At 42.2% G+C, this 27,685-nt stretch overlaps 1 protein-coding gene across 8 annotated transcripts in view; it reads left to right on the top strand.

The window, feature by feature from the left end:
- The window catches only part of INPP4A (inositol polyphosphate-4-phosphatase type I A), a 173,627-nt gene that overhangs the window by 114,677 nt on the left and 31,265 nt on the right, over positions 1–27,685 (top strand). For 4 of the 8 annotated variants that reach the window (XM_089693462.1, XM_089693464.1, XM_089693466.1 and 1 more), the window contains 6 exons: positions 6,641–6,859; positions 9,592–9,838; positions 12,946–12,978; positions 14,696–14,868; positions 15,995–16,118; positions 26,352–26,478. In XM_089693462.1, coding sequence (XP_089549588.1) covers positions 6,641–6,859; positions 9,592–9,838; positions 12,946–12,978; positions 14,696–14,868; positions 15,995–16,118; positions 26,352–26,478 — 923 coding nt within the window. The remainder of the gene's footprint in view (positions 1–6,640; positions 6,860–9,591; positions 9,839–12,945; positions 12,979–14,695; positions 14,869–15,994; positions 16,119–26,351; positions 26,479–27,685) is intronic. The other 4 variants (XM_089693468.1, XM_089693469.1, XM_089693465.1 and 1 more) reach the window with 3 other exon arrangements.

The following is a 27,685-nucleotide window of genomic DNA, read 5'->3' on the forward strand; positions in this document are numbered from 1 at the left end:
ACAAAGTGGCACATAATTGTGAAGTGGAAGGAAAATGATAAATGGTTTTCAAATTGTTTACAAATAAATATCTGAAAAGTGTGGCGTGCATTTGTATTCAGCACCCTTTACTCTGGTACCCCTAACTAAAATGTAGTGGATCCAATTGCTTTCAGAAGTCACCTAATTAGTAAATCCACCTGTGTGTAATTTAATCTCAGTATAAATACAGCTGTTCTGTAAAGCCCTCAGAGGTTTGTTAGAGAACATTAGTGAACAAACGGCATCATGAAGGCCAAGGAACACACCAGACCGATCAGGGATAAAGTTGTGGAGAAGTTTAAAGCAGGGATAGGTTATAAAAAAAAAAAAATCCCAAGCTTTGAACATCTCATGGAGTACTGTTCAATCCATCATCCGAAAATGGAAAGAGTATGGCACAACTGCAAACCTACCAAGACATGGCCATCCACCTAAACTGACAGGCCGGGTAAGGAGAGTATTCATCAGAGATGCAACCAAAATGCCCATGGTAACACTGGAGGAGCTACAGAAATCCACAGCTCAGATGGGAGATGTGTAGCAGAAAATGAACACTACACATCACCCTGAACACACCATCCCCACTGTGAAACGTGGTGGCAGCATCATGTTGTGGGGATGCTTTTCTTCAGCAGGGAACAGGGAAGCTGCTCAGAGTTGATGTGAAGATGGATGGAGCCAAATACAGGGCAATCTTAGAAGAAAACCTGTTAGAGTCTGGAAAAGACTTGAGACGGGGGCGGAGGTTCCCCTTCCAGCAGGACAACGACCCAAAACATACAGCCAGAGCTACAATGGAATGGTTTAGATCAGCGGTTCTCAACCTGGGGGTCGCGACCCCTTTGGGGGTCGAACGACCATTTCCCAGGGGTCGCCTAAGACCATCGGAAAACACATATTTCCGATGGTCTTAGGAACCGAGACACCGCTCCTGTCTCCGGCGATGTGTGGGCGGGATGATATGCTGCCCCTGTCACCGCTTCCTCGCCGCTGATTGGCCACCGGAACTGTAGCTCAGGAGAGGCACACAGGCGGCCAATCACCGGCGAGGAGGTGGAGCTTGGAGAGGAGGAGCCGAGCGGCAGTGCGCGTAGATCAAAGAAGATCGAGGGAGCTGCAGGAGCGAGTGAAGAGAGGCCAGAGAAGGAAGACAGCTGACAGGTAAGTGCAAATTTTGCTGCTGCAGCCAGGTATGCAGGCTGTAGATGGGAGAGGGAGAGAGCGAGCCCAGGCTGGAGCAGGGGTCTGCAAGGTAAGTATCATTGGTGTCAGTGGGAGGGATAGTGCCCCATCATTTGTGTCACTAATACCAATGATAGGGCACTATTCCTCCCCCCACTGACACCAACGATGAGACACTATTCCTCCCCCCACTGACACCAACGAAGGGGCACTATTCCTCCCCCCACTGACACCAACGATGGGGCACTATTCCTCCCCCCACTGACACCAACGATGGGGCACTATTCCTCCCCCACTGACACCAACGATGGGGCACTATTCCTCCCCCACTGGCACCAACGATGGGGCACTATTCCTCCCCCCACTGACACCAACGATGGGGCACTATTCCTCCCCCCATTGACACCAACGATGGGGCACTATTCCTCCCCCCACTGACGCCAAGGATGGGGCACTATTCCTCCCCCCACTGACGCCGAGGATGGGGCACTATTCCTCCCCCCACTGACGCCGAGGATGGGGCACTATTCCTCCCCCCACTGACGCCAAGGATGGGGCACTATTCCTCCCCCCACTGACGCCAAGAATGGGGCACTATTCCTCCCCCCACTGACGCCAACGATGGGGCACTATTCCTCCCCCCACTGACGCCAACGATGGGGCACTATTCCTCCCCCCACTGACGCCAACGATGGGGCACTATTCCTCCCCCCACTGACGCCAACGATGGGGCACTATTCCTCCCCCCACTGACGCCAACGATGGGGCACTATTCCTCCCCCCACTGACGCCAACGATGGGGCACTATTCCTCCCCCCACTGACGCCAACGATGGGGCACTATTCCTCCCCCCACTGACGCCAACGATGGGGCACTATTCCTCCCCCCACTGACGCCAACGATGGGGCACTATTCCTCCCCCCACTGACGCCAAGGATGGGGCACTATTCCTCCCCCCACTGACGCCAAGGATGGGGCACTATTCCTCCCCCCACTGACGCCAAGGATGGGGCACTATTCCTCCCCCCACTGACGCCAAGGATGGGGCACTATTCCTCCCCCCACTGACGCCAAGGATGGGGCACTATTCCTCCCCCCACTGACGCCAAGGATGGGGCACTATTCCTCCCCCCACTGACGCCAAGGATGGGGCACTATTCCTCCCCCCACTGACGCCAAGGATGGGGCACTATTCCTCCCCCCACTGACGCCAAGGATGGGGCACTATTCCTCCCCCCACTGACGCCAAGGATGGGGCACTATTCCTCCCCCCACTGACGCCAAGGATGGGGCACTATTCCTCCCCCCACTGACGCCAAGGATGGGGCACTATTCCTCCCCCCACTGACGCCAAGGATGGGGCACTATTCCTCCCCCCACTGACGCCAAGGATGGGGCACTATTCCTCCCCCCACTGACGCCAAGGATGGGGCACTATTCCTCCCCCCACTGACGCCAAGGATGGGGCACTATTCCTCCCCCCACTGACGCCAAGGATGGGGCACTATTCCTCCCCCCACTGACGCCAAGGATGGGGCACTATTCCTCCCCCCACTGACGCCAAGGATGGGGCACTATTCCTCCCCCCACTGACGCCAAGGATGGGGCACTATTCCTCCCCCCACTGACGCCAAGGATGGGGCACTATTCCTCCCCCCACTGACGCCAAGGATGGGGCACTATTCCTCCCCCCACTGACGCCAAGGATGGGGCACTATTCCTCCCCCCACTGACGCCAAGGATGGGGCACTATTCCTCCCCCCACTGACGCCAAGGATGGGGCACTATTCCTCCCCCCACTGACGCCAAGGATGGGGCACTATTCCTCCCCCCACTGACGCCAAGGATGGGGCACTATTCCTCCCCCCACTGACGCCAACGATGAGGCACTATTCCTCCCCCCACTGACGCCAAGGATGGGGCACTATTCCTCCCCCCACTGACGCCAAGGATGGGGCACTATTCCTCCCCCCACTGACGCCAAGGATGGGGCACTATTCCTCCCCCCACTGACGCCAAGGATGGGGCACTATTCCTCCCCCCACTGACGCCAAGGATGGGGCACTATTCCTCCCCCCACTGACGCCAAGGATGGGGCACTATTCCTCCCCCCACTGACGCCAAGGATGGGGCACTATTCCTCCCCCCACTGACGCCAAGGATGGGGCACTATTCCTCCCCCCACTGACGCCAAGGATGGGGCACTATTCCTCCCCCCACTGACGCCAAGGATGGGGCACTATTCCTCCCCCCACTGACGCCAAGGATGGGGCACTATTCCTCCCCCCACTGACGCCAAGGATGGGGCACTATTCCTCCCCCCACTGACGCCAACGATGGGACACCATTCATCCCACTGACGCCAACGATGGGACACCATTCATCCCACTGACATCAGTGATGGGGCGCTAGTCCTCCCACTGCAAAATTACAGTTATGAAGTAGCAACGAAAATAATTTTATGGTTGGGGGTCACCACAACATGAGGAACTGTATTAAGGGGTTGCGGCATTAGAAAGGTTGAGAACCACTGGTTTAGATCAAAGCATCTTCATGTGTTAGAATGGCCCAGTCAAAGTCCAGACCTAAATCCAACTGAGAATCTGTGGCAAGACTTGAAAATTGCTGTTCACAGACGCTCTCCATCCAATATGACAGAGCTTGAGATATTTTGCAAAGAAGAATGGGCAAAAATGTCACTCTCTAGATGTGCAAAGCTGGTAGAGACATCCCCAAAAAGACTTGCAGATGTAATTGCAGTGAAAGGTGGTTCTACAAAGTATTGACTCAGGGGTGCTGAATACAAATGCACGCCACACTTTCCAGATATTTATTTGTAAAAAATGTTGAAAACCATTTATCATTTTCCTGCCACTTCACAATTATGTCCCACTTTGTGTTAGTCTATCACCTAAAATCCCAAATAAAATACATTTACATTTTTGGTTGTAACATGACAAAATGTGGAAAATTTCAAGGGGTATGAATACTTTTTCAAGGCACTGTACCTGGAGCTGGGCTTTAGAGGTTGTTATATTGTTATTTTGTTCAAGTTCAGCTACTGAACAATATTTGACAGAATAGGGAAGGGTTAAAGCCCATCTCCAGGCAAAGATTTACCTCCCTCTGAGCTCTCTTTCTTCAGATGTTTTTTTTTTAACCACTTGCCCTCTAGAAGACTTACCCCCCTTCATTACAAGGCCACTGTCAGGCCACTGAATTACTTTAACTAACTATTGCGTGGTCACTCAACGCTTTACTGAAATAAAAGTTATGCCATTTTTTCCCACAAATAGAGCTGTACTTTGTTAGTATTTGATCACCACTGCATTTTTTATTTTTTGCGCTATAAACAAAAAAAAAAACAAACAAGAAAAAAAAGTTATAAAAAAGCTATATATGTATTCTGCTACATATATTTGGTTCAAAAAATTCCAATAAGCGTGTATTGATCAGCGACTTATACCAGGACTGCTATATTGCGGTGGACAATTGGACACTAACTGACACTTTGCTGTATTAGTGTCACTGGTTCCCACAATCAGTGCTAAAAATATGTACTGAAACTGTACAAATGATACTGGTTAGGAAGGGGTTAAACCATCTAGGGCGATCAAAAGGTTAATTGTGCCTAGTTAGTAAAAGCAGCACACACTTCACACAAAAGCACTAAGAAAAGTGATAGATCTTATTCCCTGCTTTGCCAGGGACACAAGATCCATCACTTCCCCCTGTCAGAACGGAGCTCAGTTCTGTGCATCTTCCACCTGCAAATTGGTTTCTGCTTTGAATGCTGACAGCTGAAGCAGTCCGCCACCAGCTCACAAGCGTGCCCCCCCTAGGTGGAAGTGCAGGATCACAATTATATATGTGATTTTGCACAGGAGGGCCGCCCTGTAGCAGTATATCTACTATTTGAATATAGGAGTGAAACCCCTGCACTACCTCAATAATGAGAAGAAAATAAAATAAAATTTGGGATGATAGTGGAGGCTACTAACATCAAATTGTATTCCCACAATAGTAAAGCAAATTAAAAATAAATAAGTGATGTAACGCTGCTATATATTCGCTACAAAAAATGAAAAAGTAACATAATAAAAGTCCATAATAAGTTCATAAATGTGATATCAATCATAGTATATCTGCTATGGGGTGGTCCTAAAGTGGTTAAAGTCATTACTGAGTGCATCTTGAGGGAACCCCACCTTTGAACATCCAAAACACCCAGGCAGTGACATGAACACCTGAAGTAGGACCGTACTCCTCTGCAGAAACTCAGAAGACCTGGGACCCAGAGCGTCAAATAACCATAGATTTAGGAAAATATTTTGGGCATTTAGATACATTTTATTTTAAATCAAACACTAAATCTGTTTGGGGGGATGAGCACTGCAGAGCTTTGAGGGGGGAATTTTGCCTTTCATGGAGGTCGTGAACAGGTTGTCTGACATGTTCTATAGTGTGTTATGTAGTTATGGTTATTCTAATATATAACATGGATTTCAGGTAGGATTAACAGTTTGTCCATGTAATTTGGATATGCTGCATGTTTGCTTTCTGTGATTTAAAGGTAGTATACTATTCATAATTTACTAACATGGCATTGTATTTTAAACCAACCCAGCAATCAGTTGGATAGGGAGAGCCCGTTGTTCAGCTATAAGGACCTCTTTTGTGTTTTGAGTCCATTGGGGAGATTCTTTTTTTTCATTTTCTGGCTTTGTGTCGAAGACACAGTATTTATTACAGGTACTTATATAGCGCCATCAATGTACGCAGCGCTTTACATATATATTGTACATTCACATCAGTCCCTAACCCTCAAGGAGCGTACAATCTAAGGTCCCTAACTTACATTCATACATACACATACTAGGGCCAATTTAGATAGGAGCCATTCCACCTACCTGCATGTCTTTGGAGTGTGGGAGGAAACCAGAGTACCCGGAGGAAACCCACGCAGGCACAGGGAGAACATGCGGACTTCAGGTAGGTGGTGCTGTGGTTGGGATTCGAACCCACGACCCTAGTACTGCCATGCGGAAGTGCTAACCATTTAGCCACTGTGCTGCCCTAGTAAGATAATGAAAATCTCCCCACTGGGGCAGAGAAAAACAGGAAAAATGTCAAGTTGGGAAAGTTTGTTTTGGTTTTTTTATTTATTTTTTGCTTTCTTTGCCTTTCTGCCCCATTGACCCCAATATCCCTTATTTCTTCTCCTGTTGCAGAGATAAAAAAAAAATGAAGGGAATTGCCTTTGGAGTCACAATCATCAACAAAAATCTGGCAAATGTTCTAATGCTTCCCAGTTACCTGTAAAAAAAAAAAATTTTTGTCTGGAGCTTGGCTTTGAGAATGCCATCATGTTTCATTAGAAATAGATATACTGTCATCTAATATTTTGTGTTTTTATGGCTCTGTCTTTTCTTTTCAGACAAGGCAGCTTGTCACGGTGTGTGATTGCAAACTATTAGCCAGTGCAATACAAGGACTCAATGCTGCTAGGCCTGACTACATCGCTTCCAAAGCTTCTCCTACATCAGCTGAGGCAGATCAAGTTATGCTGAGGAATGACCAGGATACTCTAGTGGCACGATGGACAGGGCGGAGCAGCAGATCATCACTCCAGGTGGACTGGCATGAGGAAGAATGGGTATACATGCCCCCCCATTGCCTTATATTTTGTATTGGTAACTGTAAAAAAATAATTGTGTTTCTAGAAACAAAGATTGACAGACAGGTCATGCTGAAATGAATACCCTTCAGAGGGTGCAAACCACTGGAAGATACCAGCAAAAATGCCCAATATTTATCTTTTTGAACAAAAAGGCCTCTTGCACACAGACTCCATAATTTACTAATGTTTACTCAGGAACTTGTTGACAAAAAGTCTCTGAGCAAAAAAACTGTGTGTAAAGACCTTAGCAATGTTCAGTATAGGCAAGTAAAGGTGCGTAAGCATATAGATGAGTAAAATGCTTCTTCATTGTCAATGTTGTAATATACAGTGAAGGAAATAAGTATTTGATCCCCTGCTGATTTTGAATGTTTGCCCACTCACAAAGAAATTATCAGTCTAAAAATCGAATGGTAGGTGTATTGTAACACAGAGAGAGAATAGCAACAAAAAATTCAAAAGCAATGCATGTCTAACAAATTATACACTGATTTGCATGTTCATGAGGGAAATAAGTATTTGATCTCCTTCACAAAACATGACTTAGTACTTGGTGGCAAATCCCTTGTTGGCAATCAGAGGTCAGACATTTCCTGCAGTTGGCCACCAGGTTTGCTCACATCTCAGGAGGGATTTTGGCCCACTCCTCTTGACAGATCCTCTCCAAGTCATTAAGGTTTGGTGGCTGACGTTTGGCAACTCGAACTTTCAGCTCCCTCCACAGATTTTCAATCGGATTAAGGTCTGGAGACCGGCTAGGCCACTCCAGGACCTTAATGTGCTTCTTCTTGAGCCACTACTTTGTTGCCTTGGCCATGTGTTTTGGGTCTTTGTCATGCTGGAACACCCATCCACGACCCATTTTCAATGCCCTGGCTGAGGGAAGAAAGTTCTCACCCAAGATTTGATGGTACATTGCCCTGTCCATCGTCCCTTTGAAGCGGTGCAGTTGTCCTGTCCCCTAACCAGAAAAACACACCCAAAGCAGAATGTTTCCACCACCATGTTTGACAGTTGGGATGGTGTTCTTGGAATCATAAGCAGCATTCCTCCTCCTCCAAACACGGAGAGTTGAGTTGATGCCAAAGAGCTTGACTTTGGTCTCATCTGACCACATCACTTTCAACCAGTCCTCCTCTGCATCTATCAGATGTTCAGTGGCAAACTTCAGATGGGCCTGGACATGTGCTTTCTTGAGCAGAGGGACCTTGCGGGCACTGCAGAATTTCAATCCTTGTCGGCGTAGTGAGTTACCAATTGTTTTTCTTGGTGACTGTGGTCCCAGCTGCCTGGAGATCATTGACAAGATCCTCACGTGTAGTTCTGGGATGATTCCTCACTGTTCTCATTATCATTGACACTCCTCGAGGTGAGACCTTGCATGGTGCACCAGACCTAGGGAGACTGACTGGAGAGTTTGGAATCTGATTGTTTGATTGCTCCTGTGGACAGGTGTCTTTTATACAGGTAACAAAATGAGATTAGCAACACTCCCTTTAAGAAACTGCTTCTAATCTCAGCTTGTTACCTTTATGAAAGACACCTGGTAGCCAGAAATCCTGCTGCATGATAGGGGATCAAATACTTATTTCCCTCATGAACATGCAAATCAGTGCATAATTTGTTAGATATGCATTTCTTTTGAATTTTTTGTTGCTATTCTGTCTCTCAGTGTTACAATACACCTACCATTCAATTTTTAGACTGATCACTTCTTTGTGAGTGGGCAAATATTCAAAATCAGCAGGGGATCAAATACTTACAGTACTTCCTTCACTGTACCCACATAAACATGCTTATAGATGAGTGAACACATATGCAAGTACATTACTGCACTCAAACAATTTTCTATTGTTGTTTTATGGCTCTGTACTCATCGTTGTATTACTGATCTTTACTCAGCTGTGTGCATTGTCACATAGACAACAATGCTTCTCATTTTAGATCAGTAAAAAACTCAGCATTGTTTACTCCCATGTGCAAGAGGCCATAAAGTGGAACTTCAGTCATCACTTTGTTGTTTTTTTTTTTTTGTTTTTTGGTAGAGAGACAGGATAAAGGTTTAGAATGGATTTCAAGTTTTTTCTGTCTTTTGTTCCTCTTGGGATAATTTCCTGCTGTTTCATAAGGGCAGGAAATAACAGCCAACTATCCTAGCTAAGACAAAGACACTAATCTTTTTTTTGGTGTCTGTGCTCCCATTTTCCTGGTAGCTACTGACATTAGGACCGAACATGATGGGAGAAGAACAATTTTGTAGTTGTCATCCAAACAAGAGATGAGGGGAATTTTCCAATGGGGACACCTGCCCATGTGAAAACTGTCTAAGGGGAATTATTGTTGGAGAGATTTCCTCGCACTTCCTGTTGGGTCTCTGGAACGGGAAGTAAAGGACAATTTTCACAACTGTGACTGTAAAATAAAAAAAGAAAACAGACAAGGATTTCATTCCTTTCCTACTCTATCCAAAACTGAACAGGCAAAGTGACACACTTCTTTCTGTCCAGAAATTTCTGATTATTCACAAAACCTGAAAAAACACAATTAAGAAAAAAAAAAAACACTGTTAAGAACCATTTGAATGGATCATATGTTTCAATATCTTTCTCCAAGGGTTTAACTCTTGCCATCACTTTATCTGAGCCCTGTATAAGGCAGGCTATCACTCCTGAAAGTGTATTTATCATTTCTGCAATTGACTGTTTCAGGATAAAGTCTGGTCGAATGTGGAGAAGAGCCTTGAATGCATTATTCAGCGGGTTGACAAGCTTTTGCAGAAGGAGCGCCTGCAAAGTGACAGCTGTGATGATGTTTTTCAGTGTGAGATTAGCTGCTCTAGCAAGAAAGGTAATCCAAGGAGAGCGTATTGGATAAACCCAGAGGCCTCTGATGATGGGGCTGTGTTGTCATCCACATCATCTCCATGTTCTGCATGCCATCCCTCCCGGTTTACAAGTGCGTATGACTGTGACATCACTTCTCAGCATCTCTTCTTCTGCACTAACCTTTAAATAGCTGAAAGGCTTACCGTGTGCTGCACAGCTCATTGTGCTTCTGTGTTAATAAAAAAAATAGGCTGTTATTGACTCATGCCGCTGCACTGATAGGGTCACATGCTCATTTAGGTCTGGGGACTGGAAAAAGCAGTTTTTACTTACCCAGTACTTCACGCACTCAGAAGCTGGTGCTTTCCTCTACTCTCCTACTCTTCAGCAATAAACTGTCCCTTGGCATCCTCAAGCCCAGCACAGGGCTATGGGCTCTGCATTGGACTTCATGAGGTCAGAGGATCTGCAACTACTGGAGCATAGGGGTGAAGTTACTGCAGCTATGATCTCACATTGTGGAACCTGCAAGATAGGAGAATCAAGTAAGTAGAAGTGCTTATTGCAAATCCCTAGCCATAAACAAGCATTTAACTCTTGCAGAGCGGGGTCAGCCCCACTACAAGGGAGCAGTTTTACTGTCCTTCGAGTTCAGCTTGAAATATACGGACATACTTATTCTTTCATAATATAGAATCATAACAGACAATCTGACATTTTCTATAGTGTGTTTTAAGTGGTTATGGTTATTCTAATATATGACATGGATTGTAGGTATGAATAACAGTGTGTCCATGTAGTTTGGATGTGTTGCATGTTTGCTTTCTGTGGTTTAAAGGAAGTGCAGCCATTCAATGTCCTTAATTTTGTGTCTACTAACCTAGCAAGATCTCTTATTGATTTAACCTTATCAAGATTGTTTTCGCTTTAACCTTCACGCTTGATCTGTTATGCATTTTATTTCTTTTAAATGATTAATAATTTTTCCACCACTTAACTCTTATTGTGTATGTATGTGTGTATGTGCTCTGGGTTTTATCTCACTAGACCTTTTTTTTTTTTTTTTTAGTAATTTTCAAAAAATGTTATTACAATGTTGTTGATTAGTATTTTTTTTTTCTAGAAGTGCATCAATGTAAGTGGAGATTGTTTTACTTGACACTTTCAAAATTTTTTAAAAATGTATTTCTGTTACTCACTTGCTTTACCTATTTGCAGAGCCTTGGTGATTAGATTTTACATTAAGTTTATATGCTTCTTGTAGTTCCTCTGTTTAATGATATTAGTGCAATGTATAAAATGTCAATAATACACCATGTTCTAGCCATTTCTCTTGTCTTCCTGTTAGTCCAGTATCATCCCTTAAAAGAGTTTACTTTCGCCCTTTAAAATAAATGGAGTAGGATTAAGAAAGGGTAATATTTCTCATTATCGGTAAAGAAATGGCATTATAAGCAATCGCATAGCTCAAGGGCAGGGGCGGACTGACAACTCATGGGGCCCCTGTGTCCTTACCCAAACTCAAAAAAGCCTATGAAAAAGGTACCAGGGGCATCTCATGGGGCCCCCTACTGACCCCGGGCCCTCGGGCAGTGCCCAAGTTTCCAAATGGTCAGTCCGCCCCTGCTCAAGGGTTAGCAATACTGTATTTTTTTTTTTAACTGGAATTTTGGGTACAAACCTAACAAGCCCAATATCTGCAGAGGGTTTAAGCTTTCCCGTGTATGTCTCCTCCTGAGACCTCTCCGCAGCTTTCCATTATCAGTACAAATGCATACTCTTTAGGCTAATTTTGTGTTTGTAGTTGTTGTGGAAGATATGGACTGAAGTGAATCTGCCAGTGTCCTCCTAGATGTAGAAAGTAGTATCAAAAGGATGTTTTATGTACTAGCACACAAAAAAAACAACATATACCTGGACACTAAAGCTAATTATAAATTTACCTACTTTTTCAAAGCCTTCTATAGCTTGTCAGCAGGAAAGTAATGCTCTAAATATACAGTGTTACCTCTGGGTTATGGATTTCTGTATTCCAGTACATTAAACTGGTAGGCATTTGGTCTGTGGAGTCTGGACATGTGACTTCCCTCTATTTCTGAATCCTATTTGCAGTGTTATCAGCCTTTCCCTAGGGCTTTGAGTCAGTTCACTGTTAACGCTTTGAAGGCTAGGTCGAAAATATTATATGTTTAAAATTGTTGTGCAGCATCTGTACTTTGACTGCAGTTTTAATATACAAAAATACTCTGAATATATGTACATAATTAAAGCTTCTATTGTATTTTTGTTTTTGTTAACACCCAAAGTGTTCCTACTTTGCCAGCTCGTAAGCCGCATTGTGATTCAACAACTGTGCTGAGCAATGCCAGTTACAAAAACTGGAAATCCTCTTCAGTATGCTGATGAAAGTGTTGAAATGATTTTCAAGAAAAGTTCATTGAACATCAGGTTAATGTTCTGAAATATTAAATGATCATTACTGTAGATTACTACAATATGTAAATTGCTCTTAAAGCCAAATTCTGTTTTGCAGGCCCCCCAAAAGCCCCTGGGCATTATTTATTTTTATTTTTTTATTTATACATTTTTTTCAGATGTCTTCAGTTCTGTTACATAATGCACAGGGGTCCTCTTCCTCTTCACCTTTTCTCTGGCATTAGGGGAGCCTAAGTGATGCAGCGAGTGGTGCATACATTAGTATGTCTGTACCTCTTTTGTCATTTTTATACTGTGAATGAAGAGCTCAGAGGTAATCTGCACTCACAGTATGTCTTCACTCAATAGGACTGAGGACACCTAATGGGGAAAGGAAATTGCTGTGGTAGGACAGCACCAAAAAATAAATGATTATTGCAGTGAGATTTTTCAAAATGTTATTTATTGTTGGGGAACTTAGAAAATAGCCTGGAGTTGGGCTTTAAAAGGTATCTGTGCTTTTATGTGAAAGTGCAGGAAGTAGGGCACACATTTCCCAGATGAGAAATAAACTGATGATATGGTAAAAATGCATAAGAAGAGGTTACTTTAGAGAAAACTGCAAATATAAACGATCAGCTTGCATGTAGCCAGATCTAGCTGTTTGCAAACCTGCTTTTCTGCTACTTACAGCTGCAAGCTTAGTACTAATATTTCTAATGATGCTTAGACCTTTGCTTGCAGGTTATTTTGTTTTGTCTTCTTGAAACTTTTTGTTTGCTGCCCCCTAATCATGCATGTTGCACCTCCATTTCTGTGCAGATAGCAGCTTGACTACAGAAGAGGCCGGTCCAGGTACGTGCTATTTTCCATTCATTGCTTGATTTCATTTGGTAATTCTGTTTTTTTCCTAACGTTTAGTTTGCTATTGCAGACTCCGCTGCTTTAGTTAAGTTATTTAATAGTATTTTTTTTTTTCAAAAATCATAGTACCGGACTGTATAATAAATCTTTTGATGCATTTTTAAGCATTTCCATTCTGGGTTCCTCATAACAGAAGGCATTGACATTTTAAGGTTCAGTGAAGTTAATGCCTAGCCATTTCTAATTGGATCCCCTTACTGCTGGTTTGTTGTTTAGGGGCCCCAAATTTGCACATCTGAAAATAGGCTTTTTAGTTTCCTATCTGTTCTCCTAACCCCAGGTTAGCTTCCTTTTTTTTCATATGTATTCACCTGAAATAATACTAGTTGTATTGACTGCCTGTATCACCTGCTGCAATGTTTCCAATATGATTGCAATGCCTGTAGTAGACCTTGGTAAACAGCAAATTTATCTAATAAAATATTTTTGGTTGACTCTTAAAGGCATGTTTTAAAAGGTCCAAACAATCAAAAGGCCACTGTTATCCTAATTGTGCAGATATACTGTAGATTTGTGTTTTACATCACTGCCATATGCCTATAACCCTGACCCTTCAATGGGTCAACAGACCCAGAAAGAATGGCTCTAGAAGCTCAATGAGAACCTTCTGAAAGCAGAACAGCACCAAAACACCTAATTGATGAACTTAAGAAATATTTAGCAGATAAGCTCTCCAAAGAAACAGACCCATTAATCATCTTGGAGGCACACAGGTGCCATCAGAGATAGCTTCATTAAATTAGGCTCCACATTTAAGAAACTAAAAGCAGCTCAAATCTCCTCCATGCTAGACCAAATCTATAAAATAGAACAATCCCACAAATTCACATTGGCACAAGCTGCTATTCTGAAATTAAAGATTCATGGAGATTGCGTGCACTCCCTTTTTCTAGATAAAAAACAACTTTACTACAAACCTGATAAGAAACTGGGTAGGGCTTTAGCTAGATCCCTCAGGGAATCCTGAATTAAATCATGTAAGCTCTAACGAGCCGGGCCCTGTGATTCCTCCTGTATTTAATTGTATTGTAACTGTACTGTTTGTCCTCACATTGTAAAGTGCTGTGCAAACTGTTAGAACTATATAAATCCTGTATAATAATAATATATACCCCAAATAGCAGCACAGAATAACTCTGCTGGTTTCAGGATATAAAGGGATGGCTCCAAAAGTGCTATCATGTTTTATATAACCTCTCAAGGAGCCATCAAGGGAATACACTGGACACATGAAATGAGATATCCGCACATATCACATGCAGCAGGGCAAGACCCCAGGACCTGATTTTCCAATTCTGACCTACTACAAGACCTGCTCATTTTCTGTCCCCACACTTTCTCCAAGCCTATAATTCTATATTACAAAACAAATCCATTATAAATAAAGAATCTACCAAAAAACGGTGTAAATCAATCTGTTTTAATTCCCTCAAAATTAGTAAAAATAGCCTATTTGTTTCTCAGAATCTGTTACTATAGAATTAATTTACCAAAGTGAACTGCCATTACCCATTGAAAAAAAAATCACTGGTAGTATCTATGTTTTGTGTTGATTCTTGGAGCCTTTCTAATGTTAGACCCTTTTGGTACAGGTAAGTTAGGTGTGGATGATCATTATATTGATACGTTAATTATTTCTCTTTACCAGGAGAATGGAGTGAGGCACTTTACCCCTTATTGAGTACTCTGACAGACTGTGTAGCTATGATGAGTGATAAGGCAAAGAAAGCCATGGTGTTCCTCCTAATGCAGGACAGTGCTCCTACCATTGCCTTGTGCTTAAGTCTACAGTACCGCCGAGATGTTGTCTTCTGTCAAACAGTATGTCACAACTTTTTTTCTTTCACAATGTCTCCTTAAGTACAACTTAAGAATGGCTTCTGGTTAATAATGAAGTAGATCTAAATTGGGTGCCTTCAGATGAATCGTAGTCTGTAGCTGAGGGTTCCTGTCCCTATTTTCCCGGGCAGTACATGGTTCTTTAGTTTTTCGCAGCACAGCAGGCTCACTCTTGAGCTGTGGATTGGCCCCGCCCCCTCTCTCTTCATTGGCTCACAGGCTGTGATTGACAGCAGTGGAAGCCAATGGTTCCTGCTAGCTTCTTGGCCAATGAGGAGGGAGAGTCCCTGGAGAACTGCGGCTCTAATGCACAACGTTGGATTGCGATGGGGCTCAGGTAGATTTGTAAATGAATGAACTAAAAGTACCGTCTTCTACCGCAGCAGGCGGCTTGTAGTTCTCAATGAACTATAAGGGCATTGAGGAGTGTTCTCATAACTCATTGACTCTTCTTGGACTTCAGCAACTGTGTGCCCATACGAGAGGTAAGGTAGCTATGTTGGTAGAGGAAATTGCCAAGGGCTGGAATTGCAAAAAAAAAAAAAAATTCAGTTTTGGGGATTTTTTTTGTATTTTTAACAAAATTTAGGCTACTTTCACACAGGAGTTTTTGAAGCGTTTTTGCATTAAAAAAAGCGCCTGAAAATCTCGAGAAAAATGCTTCCCTGTGTATGTTAATATATATCTATGTATGTTTCCACACTGAGGAGTTGCGCTTGCGGTGCGGTGTAAAAAGTCCTGCTTGCAGCATCTTTGGGGCATGTTTGGGAGTTAAAAAAAAAAATGCCCCAAGACCGCCTCTTCCCATTGAAATCAATGGAAAACGTCTGAAAACGCCTCTAAGAAGCGTTTCTGGTGCAGTTTTTAAGTCACGTGTCCTTTAAAAAACGCTCAGCGCGGTAAAAACGCCTATGCGTTTTTACTGTGTTTTTGTGGCAGATCAGTGTGAATGTAGTCTAAGAAAAAAAAGTCAGGCTCTAGAGCCTCATTAGGGGTCCTTGCCCATACGTTTGGATTCGTAACATACGTTAACATAACATACGTAACATAAGTATGTTATCCAATATTGCATTTTCATTCTAGGTAATATTCATTTTCTGTGTTTCAGTTAACGGCTCTGATCTGTGGCTTTATCATCAAACTGAGAAACTGCCTTCATGATGATGGTTTTCTACGACAGCTGTACACAATTGGCCTGCTTGCTCAGTTTGAAAGCCTCCTCAGCACCTATGGTGAGTTGTTTGCACAATAAACAGTAATTCTATCTAGACAGTAAAGCATTTTAGTGCACTGGCATATGCCCGGCTGATAGAAGGTTGAACACAAGCAAGACCGGGTTAACTTTTTATTATTAGTGACAATTCTAACTTAATATGCTGTTTCTTGACTAAACAAGTCCTTAATACATATCCCCCAGTTAGACATACTTTTTTGATTACAAAGATTTCAAGCATCACATCTCGAACTACTGTTTGTCCTCTTCTTTTTCCCCTGACACAGAGGAGACAGAGATAGATGGGGTTTGTACATTGATAAGGGGGTCTTAGGTTTGCTCTGAGATTTTGTTTGAGTGTCAAGGAGCTTTTTCAAAGCCAAGCAGTCTGAAGAAAGAGAGAAATTATAGATAGCTTCTTTTGGCAGCCCAAGAAGCCATCAAAATTTTAGCTTACATCTTAATTTGTGGCTTTTTCTTGGAAAAGGAACTCCTTAAAGTGAAATTAAAGATGTTATACTTAAACTGCTCTGTGCAGTGGTTTTGCACAGAGCCGCCTCAATCCTCTTTTTGGAGCTCCTGGCCTCTCCCTCCTGCTTGCTATAAGGGCACCCAAACAGGCTCGCTCCTGAGCCTCTGCTCTGCATTTCCGTTCACACACAGAGCTGTGGATGCATAGAATGCATGAAGACAAAAAACATTTAGCCTTTACAACCAATTTAAAGTTTTTTTCCAAGCTAGACTACAGAAAAATAGTACAGGTAAAATGTGTGGGTTTTTTTCTTTTTTTTTTATAAGTGTTTCATGTTTAACCATGCAAGTCTGCTTTATTGATTAGGAGCTGGTTCAAGCCCACTGATAGTTATAAAGAGAATTTTGGTTTTCTTTTCAGTTTTTTTTGCCAATATATTCTCATTACATAAATATAAACACATTTTACATTATAATCCCGCAGTATGTTTGTTGGTTTTCAGTCACAACTATCTGCCACTCTGAAGCAGAAGACCACAGTTGACATCTGTAGTCTTGGTACAAAGTCTCTGTTGTGTTTCAGTGAACTTAACTTCAGTACTGCATTTTGAATCCCATTGCTACTTAATACCGGATATCCAGTGGCCCAATTTATTATTAGCAGACTTTGGCAATATTTATCTATTCAGCTCTGAGACATTTAGCAGTTCTTTTACAAAGAACATTGAAGCATTCATAATAGCCTTCTGTCATATAAATTTACTATCAAATACACCATTAGCTGTACACAAATTTACACTATTTTTGACAAGAACAAATTAACCAACTGATTTTCTTTCGATGGTGGTAGGAAGACCTTGCACCACTCACTATCTAACTATCTATCTATCTATCTATCTATGTTCTAGATGCGGTTTGAAGCCGTTTCTCAGCTCACTGCCATTTTGGACACCTCCTGCACTGATTGACATCCATCACCTGTCCCCCTTCCACACCCCATACTAAAACAAATACTTTGTTTTATTATATTAAAGACTTGTTTTGACCATTCTGTTTTCACTATTCAATGAACAGATTTGACCTTTGCTAGTTCTGCTAATAATCCAATCAGACAGTGCCATACATTTACATACATTACTAGGAAAACATTCTTTTTTTCCTGCCCTAGCAACAGAAATTCTCTAGTAGATTGTCTTAGCAGTGAGATTACAGCTTCATGAGGATGGTGTCTGCTGGAAGGGGACATCCTGGAATCCTGGGGAAAAAATCCTAACTGAAAACTTCAGTAAGAGAGGACGATGGTTATACTTTGAAGCCCAGTACCTATAGTCTATATCATCCCTTCCTTTTATTTATAGTTCATCATGGACAGATTTGCTTGTGTAGTGCTATCCCCGCAGGGGTCGCTTGATAATGCTTGTCCCCAGTGGTTGTAATGACCTTGCAAGCCTCACGACACCTCTGACACTCTGGGTTCAGACAAGTTTCAACAGTAAAGGATAATAATGCAAGAGACACAATTCTTTATTAACACCTTTATATTAGTCTTGTTCAAAAGAGTAGACCACAGGAATAATGGGTTTAGGCTATACAACCCCAGGTAACACATAAAAATAGAACACTGGTAAATAGGAATAATCAATTAGCAATGTTTAACAAATTAGACAGTCTTGAGTAGTAAGCTTCAAATATTAAACTTCAACATCAGCAGTAAGAGAGGGAAGAAAATGCTTGTTTATTTATCATCTCCCTCTAGGCCACCAGCACCGCAATAGTGGATACAGAGAATTATGTAAATTTATACTCTGACATAAATAGATATAAGTATCCTAATTTGAATAATAATGGCATTTTAAGAGACGAGGTCCCTTTAACTAGAGATTGTAGTTTGAGTCCTGTGATGTTTAAAGTTCCTCATATGGTGGAGTCTGTTGTCTTCTGCTAGCAGTGGTGGCGTCCATAAACCATAGTGAGTACTGGTAATTCAATAAAGTTAAACAGGCTGTGGTACTGCTCAAAGCCATGATCTCCTGATACTGAGGTGTAAAGGTGTCTGCATGCAGTGTCTCTAGAGTAATGATGGAAAGAGGTTGGGCATCTGCCCACTAACCAATCCCATGGATAGCATGGCCTCCTAGGAATAAGAGTTCTTACACAGGCTCTTGGCTGTTTGCAGGGATGTGTAGAGTTGCCACCTGACAGCTTTTCAGCACAGCCTGCAGAGATGTCTGTGTGAAGACCAGATAGTGACAGTCCTGATGCAGAGAAGCTGATGTGGTACTGATGTGGTGATCGCCATCACATCTGTGCTGAAATAAACTAACTGATGCTTCGCTACACCATAAATGCAAACTACAACAACCTAGAGAGTGTAAATCATAAGGCAAACCAATAATGTTCGTGACCAAATAAGGTGATCAATAGTAAGTAAGCACAAAAATATAATTAAAATAAATAACATGGAAACTCAATCAATAAAAAGGAAAAAATGCACCCGCACAGTGTAATAAAAAGTCCCAGTATAAAATATGTGACCAAAAAAATTATCAAAAAAGTGAACAAAATATCCTGAATGAGTAGCAAGGATCATATAGATATATAAATATATATAGTGTACAAATAAATGTGATAATACAACAGAGAAGTGTACAGTCCCAATGAATGTGCGTGTCTTCAGCAAAAAGAACGGTGAGACATCCAGTGACCACTGCAAAAAACAATCCTCCACCAGCTAGCATGCGCGCTCACCTCCAGGCTGCAACCCACAAGGGGTCATAGAACTTTAAATGCACTCAAACGATGATATCCCTGTAAATCCCCTCGATGGTTGTCAGGGCAATCTTCTATGGTGGAGATAGTGAGCACTCATAAATGTGCCAGTAGTAGTAGTGGCTCAGAGGTCCCCTCACGGATATGGCCAAACACCCTCCTCTCCAATGATCCACACATGGAAAATTAAATCAAAGAAAACTTCCCATAGTGTAGTAAGCCAAAAGATTTACTGAATAAAAAAAGCAAAGTGACACTCACATTAAAATACAGGGTTCACAGACCCATGAAGCATGTAACACTGCAATAGCAGAGAGGTGTATTAACTGAGATGTACCAAGATGGCGGCTGCTGTCCGTAACGGAAATGACGTCATCGCGCTTCTCTTCTACGTGTTGTGTCATGAATCATGGGACTTCCTCAGGGCACATCTGTACTGAACTGATGCTCAGTCCCCCAGCAGTAGGCAAGCAATCTGTCTCTGGAGGAGAATGACAGTCCCCCCTCTGAATGCCACGCCAAGTGAGAGAGCCAGTTCCTTGCTGTAGAATATATCTCTTCTCCCAGTAACCTCCTGGTTCTCCAGCTCTCTGGTAGTTGTAGTTCAATATGCACTCAGAAATACAGTATGTATTGGCTATAGGACTACAGGTCTCTGCTGTCAAAAGAACTGAATCCACTCTGCTAACAGGAAGTGATGTAGCAGTCCCAGTTCTGAGCACTAGGAGGAAAAGGAGTAATCCTAGTCTCATCTGGAAGTGTCCCTGAAAGGCATAATGATATAGCCGACTCCTGGTCACGCTTGGTACAAGCAGTAGATCGACCTTATCAGGGACACATGCTTCACTTATGTTTATATATGATAGCCAACTGGTGTGGTTGATAAAGCCCAGCTCTTGAAACAAAAATGTTTGTAGTCTTCTGGTATATAAGGACATGAAAGCATTCCACTGCTTATACAGAAGGTATCACCACAGCTTGTTAACAACAGTGCATGCAGATGTCCCCAATTTTTGGGTAGTCAGCTCATAGTCAAGGCGTGCTTCTGCAAGGCTTGGGCTCCAGTCTTTCAAGTCAGTACATAGTCTGTCTTTTCTGAGCTTTTTATCTAAAGGCTTCCATTGCTTAGGTTTGTGAAGCTGCGGTCTAGTGTTTGATCCACACTGTTGCATAATTGCAAACCTTCTCAGTTCAGTCACTCCTTAGTAATAAGGCTTTTCACTTGATGGCATAGATGGTCAGTCTGCTCTTAGGTTAGTCAGCATGTTTCATTGTTATCTCCCATTTGGGTATTGTCTTGCTTGTTAGCCATTTAAAAGAAAAAGGAGCAGGGACAGTTTTTCTTGGTGTCCAATCTTAGACTGTGTGCTTATACTGTACTTCAGACATCTGCTGATTTTCCTAATGAACTACCAGAAAATAGGATTTCATGGCGAATACAAATAAGTCCCTTTAGTTTAGCTTTGAGGTATGGTATATTCTGCTTTGTGGAATTTAAAGAAATAGAAAAGCTTACACCAAGCTGCAGCAGAGCCTTCAAGGTAATAGTCACCAGAACAAATCATCATTTCAGCCAAAACTCAACAGGCTTAAAGTTCTATACTTAATGCAAAGCAGCAGCCTCCGGTGCTTCCAGCTAACGATGACCATTGTGTATTGTAGCCCTGAGCTGCCCTTGTTATGGATGTTTGCCTCTTTCCATATACCCTAAGTTTGAATTACATAAAAAGTGTAGGTGCATTTATGGTACAGTTAAGGGCCCATTCACACCATACATGCATGATACTCAGTTTACAGTTTACATCAGTTTTCATGCGCATTTATGCACGCAGACATCAGTTTTCATGCGTGTCCATTATGTGCCCTGTTCACACCAGTGTTGATGACACATCAGTTTTTCTTTTCACGCAGAAAAAACGGGATACACATTGCAGATTAGTGCGCAGATAAAAACCCGCACGTTTGCCAGTGTTGTGGTGTGAACAGAGCACATAAAGTACAATTGTTTTTTTGGGCCCTTGCAGAATGCTTGCAGAAAAACTGACGTCTCTACACCATGGTGTGAACGAAGCCTAAATTTAAGTGCTAGGCCCCTTGACCCAGCCCCAATGATAGTCTTATTCTCAGCTGTCCCCGATTCAGCAAAATATTGGTTCCTGGATAGCACAGCCTTTTGTCTACAGTACATGAATTCAGCCATATGAAACAGCAGCTACAATGACTGACCCCTTTCCTAATCGTGATAATAATACTACACCTACTATTACTGTTATTTCTTACAGCTAAGAATGCAGACCCTTTTCTTTGCCAAGCTATAGTCCCAAGAAAACCCTGCTACAGATTGTATGCTTAACCATTTGCCGCCCGCCCTATGGCCGAATGGCGGCCGGCAAATGTCATCAGCGTTCCGGGTGGACGCCATATGGCGTCCTCCCGCACATGCGCAGATTGCGCTCCTGCAGAGCCGCGCAGCGGCGCGATCTGTCACCGGCCGTGTACCTCGGACACGGCCGATGACAGATCTGAGTATCGGCCCCCATTGCTGGTACCATGTGACCTGCTGTGACCAATCACAGCAGGTCACATGACAGTTGTATACAATGGATGGCTTCATTCATGCCATCCATTTTATACTAGTGTCTAGGTGTGAATGGTCACAGCTAATCACATGCACATGTCATGTGATTAGCTGTGGCCAAATCACAGCTAAGCACAAAAAAAAAAAAACCTGAATGAATCGATGTCATTCAGGTAAATGCTTGCTTATAGCAAAGTTATTCTTTGCTATAAGCAAATTGTGTAAAAAAAAAAAAAAATACTGATCACTTCCCCAAGGTAGTACAATGTTACTATGGTAACATTGTACTACTTTGGTCATAGTGAAATATGAAAAAAAAATCTTAAAAAAAAGAAAATTTTTTTTATAAAAAATAATAAAAAAAAAATATTTTTTTTTTCTCATACTGTCACCAGTCAGTGTCCCTGATCACCGCCATGCCAGTTATATGATGACGCTGTACTGCAGTGGTGACAATAGGTAAAAAAAAAAATAGTGAAACAAATTTTTTCATTTTCCGAAAAATTATGACAAAAAAAATACAACTTCAAAAAACTCGCCATGCCTCTTATGAAGTACGTCGGACTGTCTACTTTGCAAAAAGGGGTCATTTGGGGGATATCTGTACTGTTCTGATATTCTTGGACCTCAAGAAATTAGATTGGCTGTCAGTACTTCAGGATTGATCAATATTCAGATCTATCCCATAGTTTGTGAACTCTATAACTTTCCTACAAACTAAAAAAATACATCCTAATGTGGGTTATTTTCACCAAAGACATGTAGCAGAATACAGTCAGGTCCATAAATATTGGGACATCGACACAATTCTAACATTTTTGGCTCTATACACCACCACAATGGATTTGAAATGAAACAAACAAGATGTGCTTTAACTGCAGACTGTCAGCTTTAATTTGAGGGTATTTACATCCAAATCAGGTGAACGGTGTAGGAATTACAACAGTTTGCATATGTGCCTCCCACTTGGTAAGGGACCAAAAGTAATGGGACAGAATAATAATCATAAATCAAACTTTCACTTTTTAATACTTGGTTGCAAATCCTTTGCAGTCAATTACAGCCTGAAGTCTGGAACGCATAGACATCACCAGACGTTGGGTTTCATCCCTGGTGATGCTCTGCCAGGCCTCTACTGCAACTGTCTTCAGTTCCTGCTTGTTCTTGGGGCATTTTACCTTCAGTTTTGTCTTCAGCAAGTGAAATGCATGCTCAGTCGGATTCAGGTCAGGGGAGTGACTTGGCCATTGCATAACATTCCACTTCTTTCCCTTAAAAAACTCTTTGGTTGCTTTTGCAGTATGCTTTGGGTCATTGTCCATCTGCACTGTGAAGTGGCGTCCAATGAGTTCTGAAGCATTTGGCTGAATATGAGCAGATAATATTGCCCGAAACACTTCAGAATTCATCCTGCTGCTTTTGTCAGCAGTCACATCATCAATAAATACAAGAGAACCAGTTCCATTGGCAGCCATACATGCCCACTTCATGACACTACCACCACCATGCTTCACTGATGAGGTGGTATGCTTAGGATCATGAGCGGTTCCTTTCCTTCTCCATACTCTTCTGTTCCCATCACTCTGGTACAAGTTGATCTTGGTCTCATCTGTCCATAGGATGTTGTTCCAGAACTGTGAAGGCTTTTTTAGATGTCGTTTGGCAAACTCTAATCTGGCGTTCCTGTTTTTGAGGCTCACCAATGGTTTACATCTTGTGGTGAACCCTCTGTATTCACTCTGGTGAAGTCTTCTCTTGACTGTTGACTTTGACACACATACACCTACCTCCTGGAGAGTGTTCTTGATCTGGTCAACTGTTGTGAAGGGTGTTTTCTTCACCAGGAAAAGAATTCTTCGGTCACCCACCACAGTTGTTTTCCGTGGTCTTCCAGGTCTTTTGGTGTTGCTGAGCTCACCGGTGCGTTCCTTCCTTTTAAGAATGTTCCAAACAGTTGTTTTGGCCACGCCTAATGTTTTTGCTATCTCTCTGATGGGTTTGTTTTGTTTTTTCAGCCTAATGATGGCTTGCTTCACTGATAGTGACAGCTCTTTGGATCTCATCTTGAGAGTTGACAGCAACAGATTCCAAATGCAAATAGCACACTTGAAATAAACTCTGGACCTTTTATCTGCTCATTGTAATTGGGATAATGAGGGAATAACACACACCTGGCCATGGAACAGCTGAGAAGCCAATTGTCCCATTACTTTTGGTCCCTTACCAAGTGGGAGGCACATATGCAAACTGTTGTAATTCCTACACTGTTCACCTGATTTGGATGTAAATACCCTCAAATTAAAGCTGACAGTCTGCAGTTAAAGCACATCTTGTTTGTTTCATTTCAAATCCATTGTGGTGGTGTATAGAGCCACAAATGTTAGAATTGTGTCGATGTCCCAATATTTATGGACCTGACTGTACATCTAGGCCTAAATTTATGAAGAACAATTATTTATTTGCAAACTTTTATAACGGAAACAAAGAAAAACGTGTTTTTTTTTCAAACTTTTTGGTCTTTTTTTGTTAATTTAGCAAAAAATAAAAACCCCAGCAGTGATTAAATACCACCAAAAGAAAGCTCTAGTTGTGTGAAGAAAATGATAAAATTTTAGTTTGGGTACAATGTTGTATGACCGCGCAAATGTCATTCAAAGTGTGAGAGCGCTGAAACCTGAAAACTGGCCTGGGCGGGAAGGTGTAAAATTGCCGGTATTGAATTGGTTAAAACCTAATTGAACTTTGTTGAAATCAGCTAAATCTTCTGGATTCATCAAAACAAAGGATGCTTCAATATGTTATAGTGAGATTCCTTTCTAATAGCCTGACTAGAAAAGCATATCTGCTGCTAACAACTGCAGAGTGGGACCCTTGCTCTGTGAAGGAAAGCAGTCGTCTGTCTGCAGAGGTCTGACATGCCCCTTACGGGTAAAACATATAACTCTGCAAACGGAAAAGCTAATGCTTCCTGCTGATTGGATAGCTCTAGCTCAGATTAAGCAGGGGTGGGGTACAGAGAGATCACTGCTTCCTCACAATAAGCAAGGGTTCCTTTCTGCAGCATGCTGGTAGGACACAGGCTTTCTACTCAGGCGATAGCTGCTCTATAAAGAAAACAAACTGTAAAACATTGAACACTATTTGGTTTGATGTACCTGGAATGCATTTAGCTGATTTAAACTGAGAGTTCAGTTGGACTTTAAAGGATAAGTTCACCTTTCTTAACATGTTACATACTCCGGGTGTAACATGTTACAAATGAATCGGCACCCTCCACTCCCCGCTCCCCATTGTGACAGCTAGTTGGGGATCTTCTCCTTCCCGCTAGCTGTCAGAATTGAAAAAAAAACCTGCAGCCGTGCAGGGCTCCTTTGCAGCTGTCGGCTTGTAGTTCTCACGGAACTACCACTGCGCTGTGGAGCACCGTGGTAGTTGATTGAGTCTTCCTGTCAGTAAGTATCTGCCTGCCTGTACGAGATGTGTGAGCACACAGATACACTGACAGGTCTGCTGATTATCTGCTGATTATCTGCACTGCTTTAGAGGCTCCAGAAACAAACATAATAAATGCACTATTTTGTTACCTGCAAAACAAATGTGCATTTATTATTTTTTGTATAAAGGTGAACTTTTCCTTTTAAGAAGCATCCTTTCTGTAGTATACAGTATTTATTCCCAGTCATAATAAAATTTAACAGGTAAACGTTGGAGATGTAATATTTAGGGATGTGGTACACTAAATAGCAGTCCCAAGAGGGAAACTTAATGGTAAGTAAAGTAGAAGACACAAACCTAGTTTACAAAGAAACAAAAAAGAGGGCGCACCGGCCTTGTGCATTACCTTTTAAAAATTAATTTATTGTATAAAAGTTGGTGATATACTCAGAAAAGATAAAATATCAAAAGGCACATCATGTGAAGTACAGCAAGGTCCAATCAAACTGGATGATATCTGTGTTGGGATTTGTAGACCTCCAAATGGCTGACGTGTTTCGAGGCTTAGCCTCTTCCTCGGTGCCACTCTTGCATTATTTCGCATGATGTGCCCTTTGATATTTTATCATTTGTGAGTGTATCACCACCTTTTATACAATCCATTAATTTTTAAAGGTAATGCACAAGGCCAGTGCGCCCTCTTTTTTGTTTCGCTGCATGCAGTTCATTTGGATTCCCCTTGTCCGGTGAGGGCAGCAAGGCGTGCGTCCTCTAGGCATCCTAGTTGTTGTTATAGTTGCTGTGAAGTCTATCGTCCAGCGCAAGAGTAGACTCTCATGCTATTCTTTGACAAACCTAGTTTAACCTGTAATTTGACCATGGGTGCCCAAACCTTTGCACTCCGATGTATGGCCATTTTTTTATTTTCTCTCACTCCTTTTCTTTAATGCAGTAATAACCTCCGTATTCTCATTCAACATTTCTCTGTCTGTTTGTTAGGAGAAGAGCTGGCCATGTTGGAAGATATGAGTTTGGGTATTATGGACTTGAGGAATGTAACATTCAAAGTCACTCAGGCCATATCGAACGCATCAAGTGACATGCTGCCAGTAATAACAGGAAACCGGTGAGACGATATACAATTCCTCAGTTATATTTGTTGGTTCTCGAATGTTTCAGTGAATAAAACCTGTAGGCTCAGGTCTGTTGATATAGCTTTGAAAAGGATCAGTTTAGACCTTTATATATGAAATCACTCCTGTCTTTGTACTTGTAAATGCCTCTCCCTCATTTAACAATCCAATGGCAGAATGTCAGCAATCCGTAAAGAATACTGCATGAAATATTTCGGGGCAAAGGTGCAATGGTTAGTAAATCTTGTTATATCAGTGTAAGACACAATACCCACAGTACGCACACAAAGCAGCCAACCCGCCGTGCGCCTGCAAATAAGCAGTTCATAAAGTGTTAATTGTCTAAGCCTAACTCTGGGCTGAGTTCAAACAATGTCTTTCCAGGGGATGATTTCAAAGAGTATTACTTACCCTAATATTTAAGTTTCCAATTAAATTGGTTAAGTACACTCCATGTGCCTCAAATCAAAATATGTGCATAGTCATACTGTTGGTTTTCTTAAAAAATAGGCAACAGCCTGAGCAGAAAAGGTGTCCAATGCCAGCATGCTGTAGAGCAGGACCCTTACTCTCTGTGTGGAAGCCACGGTTTCTCTGCAGAGGTCAATTACACCCGTTGCTGAGTCCGAGCTGGAGCTCTCCAATCAGCGGAGATCATGAGCTTTGCTGATTGCACAGCTATAGGTTTAAGCCATAGGGGGTGTGTCTGACCCTGCAGAGATACCACTGCTTCCTAACAGAGAGCAAGGGTCCCACTTTGCAGTTGCCATCAGGGGACAGGCTTTATTTACTCAGGCTTTGGCTGCTTTAGAAAGAAAACAAAATAGAAGACATTTAATGCCTCTTGTTTTAATGCACCTCAAATGTGTTTAGCTGATTTAAACTGAAGGTTTAATTTGACCTTTAGCCTACTTTAAAATTTTGAGATGCATTGCTAAATATATGGCTGATAGTTATCACTACAATTATACAGAATATTCATCTTCACGTCAGCACATGTGTGTACCCAAAGGAGTGATGGTTTCATGGAGATTTGAATAGACAAGTTTATTAAAATCTGTGCAGTACCTGTAATAAGCTTTGTTTTCACATAGTTGTATAAAAATTGTGTATGGAAGCAGCTGTTTAAAGTATTTCTCGGGATCAGCTGGTATCTGTTTGGCTGCTCTTTCTCATGAGTATTGGCTAAGCACTCAAAAT

This window comes from Staurois parvus, unplaced genomic scaffold (assembly GCF_062004578.1).
Source record: "Staurois parvus isolate SC_StPar_1 unplaced genomic scaffold, SC_StPar_1.0 ptg000634l, whole genome shotgun sequence".
Classification (NCBI taxonomy): Eukaryota; Metazoa; Chordata; class Amphibia; order Anura; family Ranidae; genus Staurois; species Staurois parvus.